The sequence below is a fragment of the Canis lupus genome, chromosome 1, assembly GCF_048164855.1.
Source record: "Canis lupus baileyi chromosome 1, mCanLup2.hap1, whole genome shotgun sequence".
NCBI classification, from domain to species: domain Eukaryota; kingdom Metazoa; phylum Chordata; class Mammalia; order Carnivora; family Canidae; genus Canis; species Canis lupus.
In genome coordinates this window covers 62,908,417-62,927,240 of record NC_132838.1, presented here as the reverse complement: position 1 = coordinate 62,927,240, position 18,824 = coordinate 62,908,417, and the positions used below count along the sequence as shown (strand labels likewise).

The 18,824-nt window shown below is 38.3% G+C and overlaps 1 protein-coding gene across 11 annotated transcripts in view; it reads right to left on the bottom strand.

Moving 5' to 3' along the window:
• The window catches only part of PKIB (cAMP-dependent protein kinase inhibitor beta), an 88,754-nt gene that overhangs the window by 33,831 nt on the left and 36,099 nt on the right, over nt 1-18,824 (bottom strand). For 7 of the 11 annotated variants that reach the window (XR_012034002.1, XM_072832437.1, XM_072832389.1 and 4 more), the window contains one exon: nt 7,711-7,778. Coding sequence is in view for 1 of the 11 variants with exons in the window: in XM_072832378.1 (XP_072688479.1) it covers nt 7,739-7,778 (40 nt within the window). In the remaining 10 variants the exon portion in view is untranslated. Of the gene's footprint in view, nt 1-1,177; nt 1,310-3,496; nt 3,574-4,800; nt 4,909-7,710; nt 7,779-18,824 lie in introns of those variants that run through there. The other 4 variants (XM_072832400.1, XM_072832428.1, XR_012034001.1 and 1 more) reach the window with 3 other exon arrangements.

Sequence of the window (18,824 nt, the reverse complement as noted above, 5' to 3'; positions counted from 1 at the left end):
TGAGATATTCTCATCTCTATTTCTCATATACATAGCAGTAATTATAGCTGTAAATAGAATGTTGTCTTTTTAATAGCATATTTTTAAAATATCTGTATTCTGACAAAGTCTCTCTCTTTAATTTATTTTAATGCTAACTCTCATTTCTTAAATTAAGGAGAGTGATGGAAACATAGGATTCAATTCGTAATTCTATCACCATCTATAACCGGGGGGCAAGTGACTAATTTTTCATAACACATTTTTAATGACCTGTGAAGTTCAGTGGCTGGGTGAAAATTAATAAGTATGTTTTCTGCTTTTAAGGATATGTGGAAATATTTCAATAGGCTAATTTAAAAAATCGAGATGTAACATTTTCCACAAGACACTCAAATGTCTGATTTTGATCACAGCATACCTAATCCAATTTTTTTTCTTATTTTACAATTCATAGAATTGATGCAAAGCCAAACTAATCAATGCTACTGAAGACAGTCAAGAGAAGAACAAAACAATTGACATTCCATAAGTGACTTGGGGATATCTGAGAGTTTTGGAGCTAGAAGGAGCTTTGGTTATCAGCAAATTAACAAACAAAAATTATATTAACAAAACAATCCTGATTCCAAACACGAGGAAAAGAAGACCAGATTGCTGGTATGGCGAGATTTTATTAATTTCAGAGTTGAGTCTAGACAGCATGTCACTGAACACCTGGACCAGCATTTATCCTACTACAATAATGATGATTTCTAATTTTTTCAAGTATAAAACCATTTTTATTTTTTTTTTGTTTTTTTTTAAAACCATTTTTAAACATTAGATCACCTGTGGACATGGTGGATGTTAATCTGCAATAGGAAAAGGCAAGCCTTTGGGTATGTGTGGGAGAGGAAGTTAGACCTTTTGCTACCCCATTCTATGAAGGCCAGACCTTTATGTTACTTAGGAGAAGGTTTCTTATTGTAAGTCTATTAGGGAAAGACATGTCCTATCTTGACCTTGTGCCATGCTTAGACATCAATCCATGTTCTTCTAAGGCTTTGTGAAAAGGATCATTCATCCCTCTGACTGGAAAGCCCTCTTGCTTGGAAGTAGATTGTTGGGGTAGAGGAGGCTCATTAAATGATAATCCTACCTTGGAATGATGATATTTAGACAATAACAGTTACTTACTATTGTAATTTTAACGTTGTATTCTTTAGGGTCTGAATTGCATAATAACGTCCAGGATATAAAATCATAACATGTACTAATTTCTATATGTTCAGGAGAAGGATTCTAGCCTAGAGTCCAGGGAGGCAGGACAATATTGAAGCAACTCTGCCTGTGGAAGAAGGGTAGACACTTGAAACAAGGCTGGACAATAAGGACAGAGCCAACCAGTAGGGACCCCCATGAATGGACATAATTAATGGACTCTAGTAGTAATGATGTTGAATATCTAATGCTATGTTTCCTATTTCTGCACTATAATTCCCTCACATTATCCTCCAGTCTCAGGTAAAGTTTACTATGCACTGCAACCATCTTAATGATATCTCTGCTTTGGGCAACAGAGAGGACGCTGAGGACAATCCGAGTCTGATTTCAACCAGAAAGAGTTGCAGTAGCATCAAAAAGTCGTAGAAAACAGAGAAAGTGGTGAGCAGAGAAACCAGAGCATCAGATGAGAAAAGTAACAGGTAACACTCAGGATGGAGTCCTGGAATCTGAAGAATCTCAGAAATACTAGGTGTGGGGGGAAAAAAAGTTTGTACAGCCCATAGAATGGGAAATACAACTAGTTCACTGAGGTTTGATGCAAGATGATGCCTCAAGGTTGAAGAACCTACATCTTTTAGATATCTGACTGAGAAAATATACACCAGGTGAAAAGGTACTATGAAATAAATATTTCAAAGCAGCTAATTCTCATTTTTATAACAATCTATATACATTTGGAAAATGTTAATATATATATGACATATGACAGTGTTTATTTAGACACAGATACATATATGGCTTGTGGACTCCTCTAATAATTCTATAGAATCCTAGGAGATCGAGATCCCCATGTTGGTAAAGGCTGGACTAGATCATAAATTGTCACCCTAGTGGCCAAAAAAACTGCCTCCTGGAACTTTCATCTCTAATAGGTAAGCCTTCTTCCACCCATCTTCAATTTGCTCCTTCTTCGATGTAGAATTACAGGCTATTCAAGATAAAGAACTTTGTTGAGTGCTCATGTAATCTAATCCCTACAGTTGGCCCTTTAAGATTGAAAGGCTAGGTAACCATAGTCAATGTTCACAGACAATTCTAAGAGGTCTCAGCAATATATCCATAGAATAGATTGCAAAGTTGCAAAGATCTCTTATGCTATATTCTATCCCAATCCATCTCAATCATGTGTTCAGTCCAGAGTCCTGATAGCCTATTTTGAGCACTGAAAGCCCACCACTACTTGAGGGCTAAGGGCTGGCACATTAGTGGCATTCTACACTAGGCCTTATCCAAGCCTCATTTGTTAGACTATGATAGTCACATGACAGAGAATCATTCTGAGTGAAAAAAACAAAATATCACTCATGAAAATTCCAAATTATCTTCAGCAAGGCTGAGATGGAAAAGTCTCATTTAATTAGCAAGTACAATAAAGATGTGACATTTACAAACTAATTATAACACATTTCCATTCTTCATTGGTACACTGAATGATGATATATCGTTCTTTTATAGTTGCCATTTCCAAGTTTTAATTGCTTTGGTTTAATTGGTTTAATCCAAAAAATGTCAATTCAGTAATTACCACTATGCTGTTAGAATTAGCTTCATTTATCATGTGAAAGAAAATCGACTTCAGAAAGGGAAAAACAACTATAATATAGTACCAGGGGAAATACTATATCATCAAGATATTAAATAACAATGTTGTACATAACTGAAACTAAGTTTATTTTATGGGAATAAAGAAAATATTTTTTTTCAATTCTAAATAATAATATACCAAAGAAATAATCAAATATAACTTAGCTAATCCAGGATTGCATTCATTCTTTTATAAATTTATTAATTGACTTGGAAACTATCTATTGAGTGCCAATTATATGCCTGGCAAAACAGTTATATAACTACTTTCATGGAATCTAATGGGTGAGAAAAAACTAATGAACACAAATCCACGTATAAATACAAATTGTGGTCTTAGATGAAAAAACAAACTGTGGTTTGTTTTGTGAGTCTATCAGAACCTGATTCATTGACAACATAAGCTGAGATATGAAGAAAAGAAGCTAGCTGGTTGATATAGAGGCAGAAGAGTATTTCATGCAGAGGAGAAGAACACAGCACAGGAAACGAGGGAAGGCCAGTGTGGCCTAAGCACAGAGAAGAAGGTGGAAAGTGGCACAAGACGAAGTGGGTCAGTTAACAGGGGCTACATCATTGAGGCATGTTAAGGGTTTGTTCCATCCTAACAGCAATAGATAGTCATTGACATTTTTGAAGCAATAGCACAATGATTAAAACTGACCTTTAAAAGATCACTTTGGTGGCAGCAGATGGAGCAGACTGGGAAAGAAGAGTGGATTCAGAAGAGTTTGGAGACAACTGCAGTATTCCAGGTGAGAGATAATGATCAGTTAGAAGGTAGAGTTTATGCCTTCAATCTAACAATCCATGAAGTCTAAAGTTATTTGTGTTCTACAAGTGACCTATTTTCACGGAATACACGTATCAGATTCAAAGGGAAAGGGGAGTGATAAAATAGAAGGTGCACATGCTTTAGAATGAAATGAACCTGGTTTAGCTCTGATCTGAACTTTTAGCTCCACTACTTATTATCTAAGGGACAAGGCATTAAGCTCTCTGAGCTTCAGCTTTCACATCTTTTGAGCACATAATCCTATCTCCAACAGCTGAGAAGACTAAGTGTGACAATGTGTGTGATATTCTCAGCATGTGGAAGGCCAGTGAGTATGAAGAGCCCCAGGACTGATCGGCTAGTTTCATCCCCTCATGTTAGAGATTCTCGAATTCCTTTTGAAATCTGTTCCTCCTCCTGAGTTTCTTTCTCCATGAACAGCACTAATATCCATCCAGTTGCACAAGTCAGAGGCCCAGCAGGCATCCTTTCCCTCACCTCCATGACCATCAAGGCATATAAACTCTATTCTCTAAATAGCTCTTTAATTGATGGACCAACTGTTCTGGGCTCAATCTCTTTCACTAACCTAGTTAAGGTCACCAGCATCTCCAAATTGGATTATCCCCTTCACTGATGATCAGTTTTGTTTTTCTCTTCCATTCTTTATGCTAGCCATGCAAATCTTATTGTCTCAGCTCTTCAACCATTCTCCTTAAGCCAAGAAAAAGTCATCTATTTCCTTAGCATGACTAACAACACCCTGCACGATCTACGTTCTGCTTACATCCCAGCCTTGCCTCTTGGTTCTCCTCCTTTGTGGTCCAGTGGCTGAAAGAAACTGCTCCCTACTCAGGACTTGTAGCTCCCAGAAATACTCCCTTCACTGATGGACGAGCTCCTCCTAGCTGGAGCATTCTTCTTCCAAAGCTTCTCTCCACTCGATTAATACCTACTGAAAAACTGAGGCTTTGGCTTAAATAGCACTTTGTCTGGGAGGCACTTTTCCTCCACCTGACTGTCTACCAAGACTATACGACAGCCTACAACTTGAACTTCATTATTTGAATGAATTGAGTTGAGCACTCAAGTGGGGCCTGAAGAGTCTCACTGGACTGGTGCAAGTAACATAGGTTGGAGTTGGTAGTATGAGCAGAAGACCTAGGTCTGCTACAGGCTGTAGTGTCCCTTTCCCACCATCATGCCAACACCCACCTTGTTAATCTCTGATTTCATTAGCTCTCTTCCTTAAGCCCTGGAAACATTCTCTTCATGTGGCTGCAAAATGTTGCATATTTATCCTGTGGGTAACGATTTTTTTCACTCAAAAACAGACCACTGTCACTTCCTCTCCCAAGATTCTTGGGAGTAGTAGCCGTGGCTGCTGTAACACTCTGAAGCAGTCCTGCAGATTTTTTATACTGATCTCTCTCCCCATGATAATGTAAACTCTTTTGGAACTAGGACCAAGCTAGCTTCATTTTACATCTCTGGTGCCCGAGACAGTTCTTGAGACACAGTAGTACTAGAAAATGATGCAAGAGTAAAATGACAGACTAAAGCAATGATGTCTCTGCCATCTAGAGATAGAGAGTTGGAGAAAAAGCAGATGGCTCTGGCTAAGATAAAGAATCAGGAAGGCAACTGAGAAGATTGTGTCACTGCCAGAACAGGCCGCCTCTCCTGGGGAGTCCTTCAGGCCCTCCCTGGCCTTCTTGCCTCTTTGTTATTCAGGATAGAGAATTGGAGATGGAAAGGAAAAAGCTGTCACTTTCAGACAGCTGAACAGTTAGGTAGGAAGGCTGGCTCATACAGATTTTCTATGCCTCCTGGGAAGCCTACAGCCAGCTCTGGGGTAGCTGATTTCACAGGCTGCACATTATTGAAATGACAGCATCACAGTCAACCAACTGCAGTGGAAATGGAACTGAGGTGAGCATAGAAATCCAAGTGTTAGTTCTGATCTTGCCCTATGGCCTTCAGCAGACCTCTGAGCCTAGTTTTCCTCCTCTGTGAAACAAAGGGTTTAAACTAGGTAGTCTCCAACAGTCCTTTCTCATTGGGGGCTCCACAATTTGTGGATTTGCCTTGATTTACTTAAAGCAGCTACACAACCAAAGTAGAGAAGACTGTTAATCTGGTTAATGTACACAAATACAGACATCCTACTTCATCTCTTCACTCCTGGAACTTGAACTGGACTAGCTGAAGCACCGTCCCATAATGGTATCCCGTCATCTCCATATAGTAAGCACGCTATAAGCTTTATCAATAGAAAGTTAAGAGATATGGTGAGGCTGTAAAGCAGTGGTTTGCAAAACCAAAATCAGCATGGAAAATTGTTTGAAACACAACTTCCAAAGCCTTGTTCCAGACCTGCCAAATTGGAATCTCCAAGATGGAGCCCTACAAATATGTTTTTTTTTTTTTTTTTTAGAAAGCTCCCATGTGATTTGATAAATCAACTACTTCAAGGCTCATTTTTAAAAGAAAAATTTGTGTTTCTCAAAGGGTAGCCTGTGGATCATGTTCATGTGAATTATCTGAGATGCTTGTTAAAAATATCTGGGAATGTGGCCAAAAATCTCCTTTCTCACCATTCTTTCAGTGACTTTATAAATAGTTTATATACACGGACAAATGAAATCATTCTGTGGGCAAAACCTCAAAGCCTATGAAATAATATAGAAGAGATAGGAAATTATGATTGCAGTATAGGTTTATTTCAGTATTATTATTCATATCATATTGTTTCATCATTTCATTTAATCCCCATACAAGCCTACAATATAAGCATTTTTAATTTCATTTTACTGATAAATTAAACCATTAGAGAATTCAGGTAACTGGCTCACACACGCAAGATTCACAATATGGATACATTGGAACTAAAAATTAATGTCATGTAGCTAGGAAACCACCTATATTGTGACAGAATGTATAATTAAGATTTTAGTACACCTTTTAATTAAACAATTTGCTGAGATCTTATCTGATGAAGCAAGCTAGAAATATGTCTCAGTTCCTGTTGGTTGGTTTTATTAGCCACTACACCAATGTTAATGTCATTATACTAATCATAGATTACCCAAGATAAAATGACTATTAACTACTAAGCAACAGTGTTTCAGGGATGTCCTAGAGCCATAAAATGATCCAGGGTAGTCATCATTTCTAGTCAACAACCTTCAAACACAAATATTTAGTGTCGAGAAGCCTAGAAGTATGCTACGGTTTTACCCACCTAATGAAGAACCCACCCGGCTCCAGACCTTGGTTACCTGAATGATTCATTAATCTGTGTGGGCCCTAGACTCTGTATGACAACTATCTGCCTTAGTGCTAGAACAGGACTACATTAGATTTCAAATAACTTTCAGGGAATAAAGTATTAAATGCTGTTGCTACAGACATTTTTAGGACAAAGCTTTTTTTTTTTTTTTTCTTTTTCCTCATTGAGTCTTCTCAATTTATTTAATAAAATACTTGCTTGTGAAAAGATGTGTTTGTCTTGACCTCTTGCTAAACTGAAGCAGAAAGGGTCTCCCTGATTCCCCGTTTGGGGATTTAGCACTGTAACGGGCATTTCAAAAATATGATAAAACCGACTGAACCTTAGCTATTATGAGACCTAGCTTTGATTTTGTTAAAAAAAAAAAATTCACTGAAAGTGTAAATAGAAAATACAAAGTCACCCAAAGCCATGTAGCTTTTAACAGAATACAAATTCTTCCCCTTCCTGTGTTCACACCCTACCCTTTTCCTCTTCCTTCCTATTGATGTTACAGGCTTTCTGAAATATGCGGACACACAGATATTTCCAAAAAGAGGAAAAAGTAATGAAAATGACGTCAACAAAGAGAAACTGCCAAAAAATAAGTCAAACATTCACTGGCTGTAGATAGATTTGATGAAGGTTTTCTGACTGAGGTGTCAGTTTCTTTTGCTTTTTGAGAGGTGATTTTCTGTGTGCTTCACTCTCATTCAAATTTTGCATGCCAACTCAGATTGTATAGCTATATCCTGTCAAGTGTTTTGAAGGAGCTGGTTCTTCCACAAAATGAATATCTAATTTTCTACATAAAGAAGAAAAGGATACTTACAAGTTTCTGATTAAAATATGCTGTTATTTCAAAGAGGTTTAGGAAGAAACTCTGATAAACTTTCTTTCCTGTAAATTAATAAGAAAAAGCTATTAAGAAAGGAAAAGGAATAAATTCAGTTAGATTAACAAATTTTAATCATTTTGTTTTTATAGAGTTACAACTGGTAAACACCATGACTTGGCTTTCTTGAGAAAAGCAGGACCTCCTATTCTACAATAAAATTTTCTGTTAAGGTGCTCAATGGGGAGTCTACTCAGCAGGGAGTCTGTTCAAGGTTCCCTCTCTGCCCATCCCCCCTTTCTCTGGAATAAATAAATAAATAAATCCTTAAGTTATTTTTTAAAAAAGAGTATTTATTTGCTTACTTGAGAGAGAGAGAGAGAGAGAACATGAGCATGAACAGTGGGGAGGAACAGAGGGAGAGGGAGAAGCAGATAACCCACTGAACAGAAAGCACCAATTGGGGGCTTGATCCCAGAACCCTGAGATCATGATCCAAGCTGAAGGCTGACACTTAACTGACTGAGCCACTTAGACACCCCTAAATAAATCTTTTTTAAAAAATAAAAAAATAAAAAAATAAAAATAAAATTTCTGTTAAAAGTCAAAAGGGCTTCATTTCAAATAACAGGTGTTAGTGCCAAGGATTGCCAGCTACCAAATGCAGTGGATAATTACTACATCAGTGCTATTAGGGATTAATGTCAGGTTGAGAAAGCCATCGTCTATACGTGACTGTCCATCACGGCAATACTTGTAACCATAGAAAAATTACTGTAAGAAAATACTTGGCATGACTACACCTCTGGGAAATTGTAAAAACTTGTTATGCTTTTGGAATGACTGTAGAATTTTTTTTATCTTTATGTCCCTGAGGCATTGTGCCAATATTCCCACTACCCAAATGGGGACCATCTGGATAGAATCTAACCATCTTGCTCCTGGAAACAAAGGTAAACCATGTGCATATAATTCCTGTTCACGGAATGGGCCCCATATCTCTGAACCATCAGTATTCACATTGGTTTGGAAAGCAAGAGGGCGCTTTGCAAATTCCCTCCACCACATTCCCCCTACCCTCAGCCGGCCTGCCATTTACTCTCCTGGGCCTATTGCAACAACATCCTAAATAACTCTTCTTGTACACATTCTTGCTTCCTGCAACCCCATTCTTTACTCAGATGTCAGATGGAATTATTTCAAAGTAAATGTGCCCATGGTCATTCTATAATTAACCCTTCACAGCCATCCCCTCACCTATAGGATCAAGTCCAAGCCCTTTAACAGCATGTATAGTGCCCTCCAAGAGTTGGCCTCAGTCTACCTCTCCTTCCTTTTCACCCATGCCCAACCTGCATTAATCCTAAGGCTCTGAAGTCATATCCAGCCAGTGGCACCCCTATGCCTTATTTATACTGTCCCTGTGATTGAGGTTCTTTGCCCTCAATCTCCTCCCCATCCCTGGCTAGCATACATTCATCCATTCACGGTTAACTTGGGCACACCCCTTTCCTGAAAGCCTTCTCTGATCTCCTCAGGCTAGTGGGTACCTTCCTCTCTGCTCTGAAATACTCACGTGTATCTCCATTATTGAACTTACAAATTTCTGATTAGTGCCTTCCCATCTCCACCTCACAGTTTTTTAAAGCCTTTTGAGGACATTGATTGTGACTCATTCCTCTTGCACAACATTTTGTACATGGTAGGAGGAATAAAATAAATATCTGTTGAATGCCAAGGTGTATGAGGTATTTTTCAGACTCAGGGGTTCCTGAGTACATAATTTATCACTGTGAAAGAATTTTAAAATCCAAAAATGGACATCTTTTATTTAACCTTGTTCCTGTACCCAGCTTCCCATATGGTTTTCACTGTTCCTCTCACTCTGAATCTGGGACTGTTTCCCTTCAATTGAGTCCAATTTGTTCACACCAAATATAAGGAACTGAGAAGAGGAAGAGAAAAATAAATGAAAACACGATCATGGGGGAAATAGTAATAAAATAAAAATTTATAAGCTTCAAAATGTATGCAATGTAAATATTCACCCTAAAAAACAAGCTTAAGAAAACATACTTTTGTAGTCCTAATTTTTTCAAACATCTGCATATAGCTCTTGGCAAAGATATAGTAGAAGAAACTGCAAATAGGAACCCAGTTTAAAGTCAGTTTGATAAAACTAAAGACACATATTGTCATATGTGTCTTTAAATGCATGTCTTAAAAAATCCCTATTGTATACCTTTACTATACTAATGTTTTCATTTTATGAATTTCCACCATTTCTGCCCATTATACTAGAACCAAGAAAAAAAAAGAAATAGTATGTTGATAGAGTTATTTTTCCCTCTCTAACTCTTTGCAGCTTATGTTAATCCAGTATACCTATGGGATTTTGAAAATAATATTCCATACATATTTTTGATAACTCACATCCATCAAAATTTAGATTTATGAGGGATATGCTGAAGATTAAGAGACTGGGAGAGCCTCTACTTAACGTAAGTCATCAACTATCAACAATTTTACTAACAAAAGAGCAGTAATTTCTGAAAAGGTTTCAAGAACAGCGGCATGACCCAACCACAACAGAAAGATCATTTTGAGCATACATCTCCTATTTACAAATACTTATTTTTATAAATTATAAGTATCACTATACTAATACACTAATATAAGTTATGTATTATAGCTATTATATATGTGAAATGCATTAACAGAAATTTAAAATGAAAAAAAAAACCATATAACTGGGTATTCTATTATGTTCTTCCTAAACTTCAACACAAGATTCAGAATCTGTAAGACGTTGCTACTGCACATGGTCTAATTCTCTCTACTGTCTCTCTTGGGACTTTTACATCTAGAGAAAACAGGAGCACCTGGGGGGCTCAGTGGTTGAGCATCTGCCTTCGGCTCAGGTCATGATCCCAGGATCGAGTCCCTCATCAGACCTCCTGCATGGAGCCTGCTTCTCCCTCTGCCTGTGTCTCTGTCTCTCCCTGTGTGTCTCTCATGAATAAATAAATAAAATCTTAAAAGAAATAAATCTAGAGAGAACATAGGATCATATGAAGGCTAGGAGATACCCAAGGCGGAAAGCAGTAATCTCACCAAAGGGTGTTTGTTTGCATGCCTGACAAGAGGAGCAGATTGAGGAGAAGGTAGGCCAACAGGAATCCATCATATTAGAGCCACATGTACATTCAGAATTGTGAATCATCTCGTCCAGTGATTTTCAAACTATTTTTTAAATATATTTTTTCAAATTGGACTCTTTACCAGATGGCCAACAGGGAAGATGGATACAAGCAGAACCGCTCTGGTTACAGCAGCTCCCACTCTACCCCCTCTCACCTCTTCCTCTTTTCTTCCTCCTCCAAAGAGGAAGGTCATGTCTGAAAATGACATGACTGCACTGACATTTTAGAGATGAGGTTACCAGGCTGGAGATGGAATGGGAGCAGCCATTTCAAGACAGACTATAATAAAGTAGCTAAAACTACTCAAACTGGGCACTTGTGCATCATCCCTCTCAATGCCCCTGCCTTGTTTTCATGGAGTGGCTTCCCTGTGTATCCTGATCTGATCTCAGTTGTACATATACATACTTAAACTATGATGATTTAATGGCATTTAAGATAATTTTCACTTCTGGTGTTTGATAAAATAATGAATATTTATTTTCTCTTTGAAATGTATACTTCCTAACTTGAAAGTTTTAAGGACTCAAGCAGCCAGCTATATCGACATACAAATAACTTACTAAAGAAGAAGGATCCAGTGCACCTCAATCATGAGATTTCAGGAGGTCCCCGAATCCTCAGAAATCAAGGTAAATATTTTAATGTAATTTTTAAAAAAATCAATATTAGTTTAAAAACTCTACGATGAAAGGGAAAAAAAACATCAAAAATTTAAAGAAAGATTTGACCCTGTATTTGTACAACTCAGCCTCATATATCTCACTCTAGACCTGGACCTGGTCCAGCAACTTCTCTGAAAGAGTAAAGAGCAAATATAAAAATCATGTCAGATTAGTTGTATTAAGTAAACATCTGTGTCTATGTTACCTAGGATTATAGAAAAAGAAGAAAATGTAGTCTGGAGGACAAAGCCCAAACAAGGTGCAAACCTTCACATCTCCGTCTGCAGGACTGAAAATGAAGTGATGGTGTTTGGGAACAAATACCCAACTGGACAAGTGTAACACAGGAGGTACTACTTAGTTCATGCTTGCATTTGAGCAATTTTACAATTTCAATGAGCTACTAAATCTAGTTACAGCTGCTTCAATAAGCATGTTCCCATTTTTGTTTAGTTTTTAAAAGCAAATCATTGTTCTAAAATGCATAAAAGGGATCCCTGGGTGGCGCAGCGGTTTGGCGCCTGTCTTTGGCCGAGGGCACGATCCTGGAGACCCGGGATTGAATCCCACGTCGGGCTCCTGGTGCATGGAGCCTGCTTCTCCATCTGCCTGTCTCTGCCCCTCTCTCTCTCTCTCTCTCTCTCTCTCTCTCTCTGTGACTATCATAAATAAAAATAAAAAAAATTAAAAAAATAAAAATAAAAAAATAAAATGCATAAAAACCTGAAAGTTGAAATGTGCCAAGTGAACATCAGCTGATTCCTAAAAGCACATTAGCCACTTCAACGGCAAGACCTAGTTTTAAAAGGCTGTTCTTAAAATGTAGTTAACCTCTCAAGCATGACAGTGGTGAAAACAAGCCTCAAAGAAATGAATCACTGTGACATTAGAAAGTCTGTACCTTCATGAAGATGTTTTCCATCCACAGAACACACATGCACTAGTTTAGGAAAATAAATGACTCCGTGTCTGACACAGTAGGCACTCAGCACATATTTATTGGATAAATGAATGAATCCATGAACTTTGGAAAAAAAGAGGAGAAATAGGTAGAATGGGACCAGATTTTGAAGAGCTCTGAAACAGAGACATTGTGCTGTGGGCTGTTGAGTAGAGGTTAAATAAGAAAAAAAAAAAGTGGCTCTTTAAAGGAAAGTATGGGTGGTTTGATAGTGAGCCAATTATAAATCTAGCTAAAAGTCTCTAGAAATAATCTTGGCAATGGGCGATAAAGGTCTACCAAAGGGTAAAGACGGTTAAGTTGGAGAAAGGAAGGTGTGACAGATGCTGCTGGTTGGCTCCCAAAGTTTCCCTTGTCTTCTGTAGAAATAGGAAGGCTGGCTGGGCACATGCTAAGGACCACAGAACCATGCACTGAATAAGGCCATGCAAATGGATTTTGTCATTTAAACATGGGCTGTGGGCAGAAGTGACGTATTTCATTTCCTGGTTGTACCCTAAAAGAGAGGGGAATGTGGCCTCTGTCTCCTCTCGCCCCTGACTTGAACACTGGTCTGTGCCTGTGGTGCTGAGCTGACAAGCAGACAAGGACAATCAAGACTTTGGGGGTGACAAAGCAATGTGATGGAAGGAGCCTGCATTCCTAACATGGCCATGCCATGATTCCACCCCTGTGCCATTTCCCTGAGCTGTACACGACACAGGACTAAACTTACATGGTGTTTGATCCAGTTATTTTTGCCCCTTGTGATAAGTGGCAAACTGATAGAAATAGAAATTAATCTAAAAAACATTTCAAAATGGAAAAATCCATGGAACGTGGTGATAGCTGTAGTGAACGAAGGAAAGCAGTGAGCTAAAGCAACTCCAAGGTTTCACGTGTAGGGAACTAGGAGAGTGGAACTCCTAGGAGATGAGGAGGAGAGCTGGTGACGTTTACATGGTCCCCACAGAGTCCAGGGGATGTGCGCCGTGAGTCACTGCCACTATGGGCCTGGGACTCAGGCAAGAGGAGAAAACTGAAAATGGAAATTTCAACAATTTTGTATAGAACATAATTGAAAAAGTGAGAATGGATAAAATCTCAGACCCAGAGAGACCAGTGTGTCAAAAACTGAGTAACAGGTGTTCTCCCAGAAGGCAGGAGGAAGAAGCAGTAATCAGCAAAGGGGGAAAAAAAAAAAAAGTTTCTTATCTTAATAACAAAAGGGTAATGATTTGAAATCATGGAATAATTAACCTTAATCCAAGAAGACAAACAAATTTAAAAGGGATTTGATGTAGCCTAAACTTCTTAAATCTGTTTAAAGTTCTCATGAGAAATTAAAGCAAACAGTTCTTGAAATAAGAAAGCATTGATCAGGGTTCTGAACAAGCCAGGTCTTAATCATGCTGCAGTTTCCACTTAAATGTCCAGAATCCCAAGACAGAAAAAAACAAGCAATAGGTACTTCTATCATTTTCTCTTTTCCTTATTCTCATAGTAGAGGAAGGAACGAGATGAGAGGAGTAAAGGGAAGTGGAAGCAGAAGTGTTTTTCTCCTTTCTAGGAGGCTGATGTCCATAAGTGGAAATTACAAAATAAAATGAACGCCTCCTCCCAACTTTTATTAAGTTATGCTCAAAGATACAGTGGATCTAAATTTCATTTTGGATCTCAATTTAAGTCACAGTGGATCTAGATCTATGCTTTGAAGTTAATACAAAGTTGGCAACATGCAAGTCCACTGTGCCCTATAAGAGTTTGGGAATCTGAGGCACTTGCTACATGCATTTCAATTACTGGAAGATCACCAGCATTCCGGAGTATTCAGACAACGTGGTGTGCCCTGCTCTTATATAGTTCTTCCTCCCCACCTCACCTCTGCCAGCCACCCAGGAGGATATTTTTTTAGGGAGCCATCAGCCCAGAGATTTCTGTTCTTCATTCCACTGTCCACCACCGTCCACTTCAGACTGATGGCAGTAACGATAGTAGCTTTTCCTTAATATTATTTTCTCCCTAGCTTACAATGTACATTGTAGCTACCCAAGGACATCAAAATTCCAGGATTCTTAACCATTATATTTTCACTGAAACCAATCATACCAATTCCTTTGTATGAGGAATTGATATTCCCCTCCTTTCCTTTGAAGAGAAGTCTGTTAGTCATCTTTTCCTCTTCACATGGTGACCGCATTATCCATGGTCTTTAAACTGCATGGGGGTTAGTTTTTGCCCTTATTGTTTCTAGCATTACACGTGAGCTTCATAATATTTAAGTTCTTAATACTGCCTCAAGTTGTAGGATTCCACCTTCCTCCCTTTTTAGATGTAATGACCAGACATTACTATATATTCCAAGGAAACCAAGGTAGAAAGGCTTGCCCTAAAATGACCTCTTCCTTATAAATGGTTGCAAAATATCTGAACAAAAGTTACTGTACACCATCAAATTAGCTTGAAGGCAAAAAACTTTTTTTTTCTAATTTTGAGTTGATATAAGAGAAGAATGTGTGCGTGTATCAGGGGCGGGGGCAGGAAAGAGGATTGTGTCTCGTGGTACTCAGCATACAACATGCAGAACTGTCATGCTTCACTCCCATCCCTCAGATGTGGCTTGTGTGGTTCCAAAATTCCTGGCATTGAACATATAAACTGAAAGCCACTCTGATTATTTAGGAAAGCTCCTTTCTCTACCTCCTTACTACTGTTTCTTAGTGTTCAGTAAAGGAAGTTATGTTTTAAATTTTTCCAACAACATTAAACTTCTTAGCCTATATTACCCTCTTGCTTATATCACAATCCTCAAATATCAGGAAATCATCTCGTAAGCCTTTGGCATTCCAAATGATTTACAGCATCTTAATAGGTATAACTAGGCTAAAGAGAACACTGTTAGGCATTACAGTTAATAAAGTAATTTCAATGTTAATAAAAGAATAAAATTGTAAGTACTAACCCCAATACTCTTATATTCATACTAGCATATTTAGATTGGGTGTTTATGTCCACAGAGAAAGTCAATGAAACTGATGTTATATAGGGAAGTGACTATACCAACTCAGGAGGGAAGAGAGCTAACAATTGCTGAGTGTTCATGATTTTCCAAATGCCCTTAACATTCTCACACAAAAGCCCTCAAAAGGAGATATTAATACTATTGGACACCTGAAAGAGTCTGTTCTTATAAGAGAGCCAACACCAAGGAGTGTCAAGGTTGGAACACACATCTGCCTGACACCAAGTCATACTGTCTCAAGAATAGCAGCGTAACTTGATTAATTCAACCCATAAGAGCAGCAAAAACTAAATATGTGGAAAATATACCACGTTTTTTTTCAAAGCAGTTTTTATAGGACATTCTATTAGCATTGTATTTTAATACCAGATACTCCATCCTCACCTTGATGAGATCAGTAACCTGTTCAAAGGAGCCAGCTTTTTTTTTTTTTTTTTTAGCAGCACAGCAATATCCTTGAAGGCAGTTCAGGACAGCACTGGATGATGGACTTTAAGGAGGGCATGTGATGTAATGAGCACTAGGTGTTATATAAGACTGATGAATCACTGGCCTCTACCTCTGAAACTAATACACTATGAGTTAATTAATTGAATTTATTTTTTAAAGATTTTATTTATTTATTCATGAGAGATACACAGAGAGAGGCAGAGACATAGGCAGACAGGGAAGCAGGTTCCCTGTGGGGAGCCCGATGTGGGACTCAATCCCAGGAGCCCGAGATCGTGACCTGAGCCGAAGGCAGACGCTCAACCACTGAGCCACCCAGGTGCCCCTAATTAATTGATTCTAAATTAAAAAATAAAGACAAATTTACCAACAGAGAAAAAAAAATGTGTTGCCATCCTCCCATATTTACCAGAAAGTGATTTCACAGACTCTTAGACTAACAGTTGGAAAGTGGAAGAGGAGGACCAATAAATAGATCCTCAGTTTTAAATAACATATAAATTATTAAATGCAAACATATTATAATATGTAATGATATATAAATACATATTATTATTATAATTTAGTGCCCTTTTGGGTAAGACAAGACGCTCTTATGAAATGGACATTATGACTTCCTACAAAGCAGTAAGCCCTTGGGACTTCAGTTCCCATACCTGCACAGATAGCCTGAGAGCTTTCAGGGCTTTTGCAACACAAACCTTCTCAAGTGTTGAAGAGAGACAGGGCCAAAGGCGAGAACCCTGGGCGAAGGAAGTCAGTCCAAAAGGTTTGGTCAGAGAAGGCTAAAGCTGGGAGACATTCTAATACTAAAGACAGTATAATGCTCTGCACATGAGCTTTGGAGCCAGGCTGTCTCCAGAACTTGAGAGCTATAACTTGGATAACTTCGCCCCAACTTTAGTTTTTAATGTGGAAAGAAAACTTCTGCCTCACAGAACATGTTATGAACGTTAAGTGAGACAATATCTGAAAAGGCCCCAGTATAATGCCTAACACGTAGTGAGTGCTCACCAAATGATCGTCTTGTATGAGAAACTGTATTTTGGAAGGTTCAGTGACAAGCACAAGACCATGAGCCATTTTTATTGTGGGGGGAAGGGAATACAAACTCAGCTTCATCTAAAATCAAATTGCTTCTGAATAACCAATTACTAGGGCACCTGGGTGGCTGTCGATGATGCATCTGACTCTTGGTTTTGGGTGAGGTCATGATCTCATGGGCAGTGGGATCAGAGCCCTGAGGGGCCAGTCTGCGCTGACCAGGGCATCTGCCTGAAGTCTCCCTCCCTCTCTCCCTCACATGCACACGTGCTTGCTCGCGCTTGCCTTCTCTCTCAAATAAATAAATACGTATTTTTAAAAAAATTTAAAAATAACCAATTACCAACATAGGGCCAGAAGAGGTCTGAGAAAATTTCAAATGTCCTTTAATTATTTTTTTCATTAACAAAACTGACTTTCCAGCCAACGCTTTTTTCCTCTTCCTGACCTCCATTTCCTTTCAAATCAGTATGGATTCTTGTGTCATTGTGATTCTGTTAGTTCTTGGGCTAAAGGTCTCCTTCTTGAACCTACTTTGTCCTGATATTCTCAGTTATAGCTATTTCCTTCTCCTCTAGTCTTGGAAAAGCACACAGGAAAGAGAAACATATTAGAGGAGCATTATTCAAAAGGCACTGCATCCTTGCTAACTATTTAACATGCTGCAGATTTAGATTGTTCTATCTAAATAAGATATAGAATGTCAGTTTCAGATTTTAGAATTATATTAGGAAAATAAAGACTCTGAAATAGCATTTTGAGATAAATCCATTCTTGCAGGGTCTTTCAAGAGTCATTTTTTAAAAAAGATTTTATTTATTTATTCATGAGAGACACAGAGAGGCAGAAACACAGGCAGAGGGAGAAGCAGCCCGATGTGGGACTCAATCCTAGGACCCCGGGGTCATGACGTCAGCCAAAGGCAGATGCTAACCACTGAGCCACCCAGGTGTCCCTCAAGAGTAACTCTTAAGCACCAACTGTCAGAACAATCTCTGAAAGCAAACTGACCAAGTAAAGACTTCATACTCAGTTCATCAGTGAAGAGACTTAGGCAGAAATGCTCATTTCTAGTTTTCCTATTTATCTTCCCTAAGGGATGCAGTCTAGTCTTGTTTCTTTTTGACACTGTTGTTGCCTGTTGTCACTGTCGTTTTAAAGAAATTTTTTTTTTTTTTATAATTCAGGTATATGGGTCAACTAAAAAAAACTTCACTTTTCTAATTTATGATCTGTCTAGAACTGGAGCGGTATTTGGAGCAGGCCACTGCGTTAGGCCGTATAGACCAGGCTTCACAACCACCACTCATACCGTAGTTCCACACTCATAGCTAAATACTGTTAATGCTATTGAAGTACAAATTTAGAACAAAGGAAAATCTTAATACACTTTTTATGAAGATTTCTTTTTTCCCAGAGTGTTGTTTACTAGACCCACTCAATTCCTCATATTAAATACATTTGCTTCTTAGAAGATGAATTAACGTATTCACATATGCTTCCCTTTGCTTATTTAGATATGCGTCACATTAAGACATTAGATTCAATGCAAGGTTATGGACAGGACAAAAAAAAGACAAAACTCAACAAAAATATAGTTGTCAAAATTAGCCTCTTCCTTGAATGTGAGAGTGACTACGTGCCTCAGACTTAGGCCAGTGACATTTATTACTAGCTGAATTTACATCTCCAATAACAGGATTTATCTGGCTCAGAGAAAAATGGCAGCTGCCGGTGATTCACTAAAACCAATTCTCAGTGAAGCAGCTGCTGCCGAAAGCTGTGCT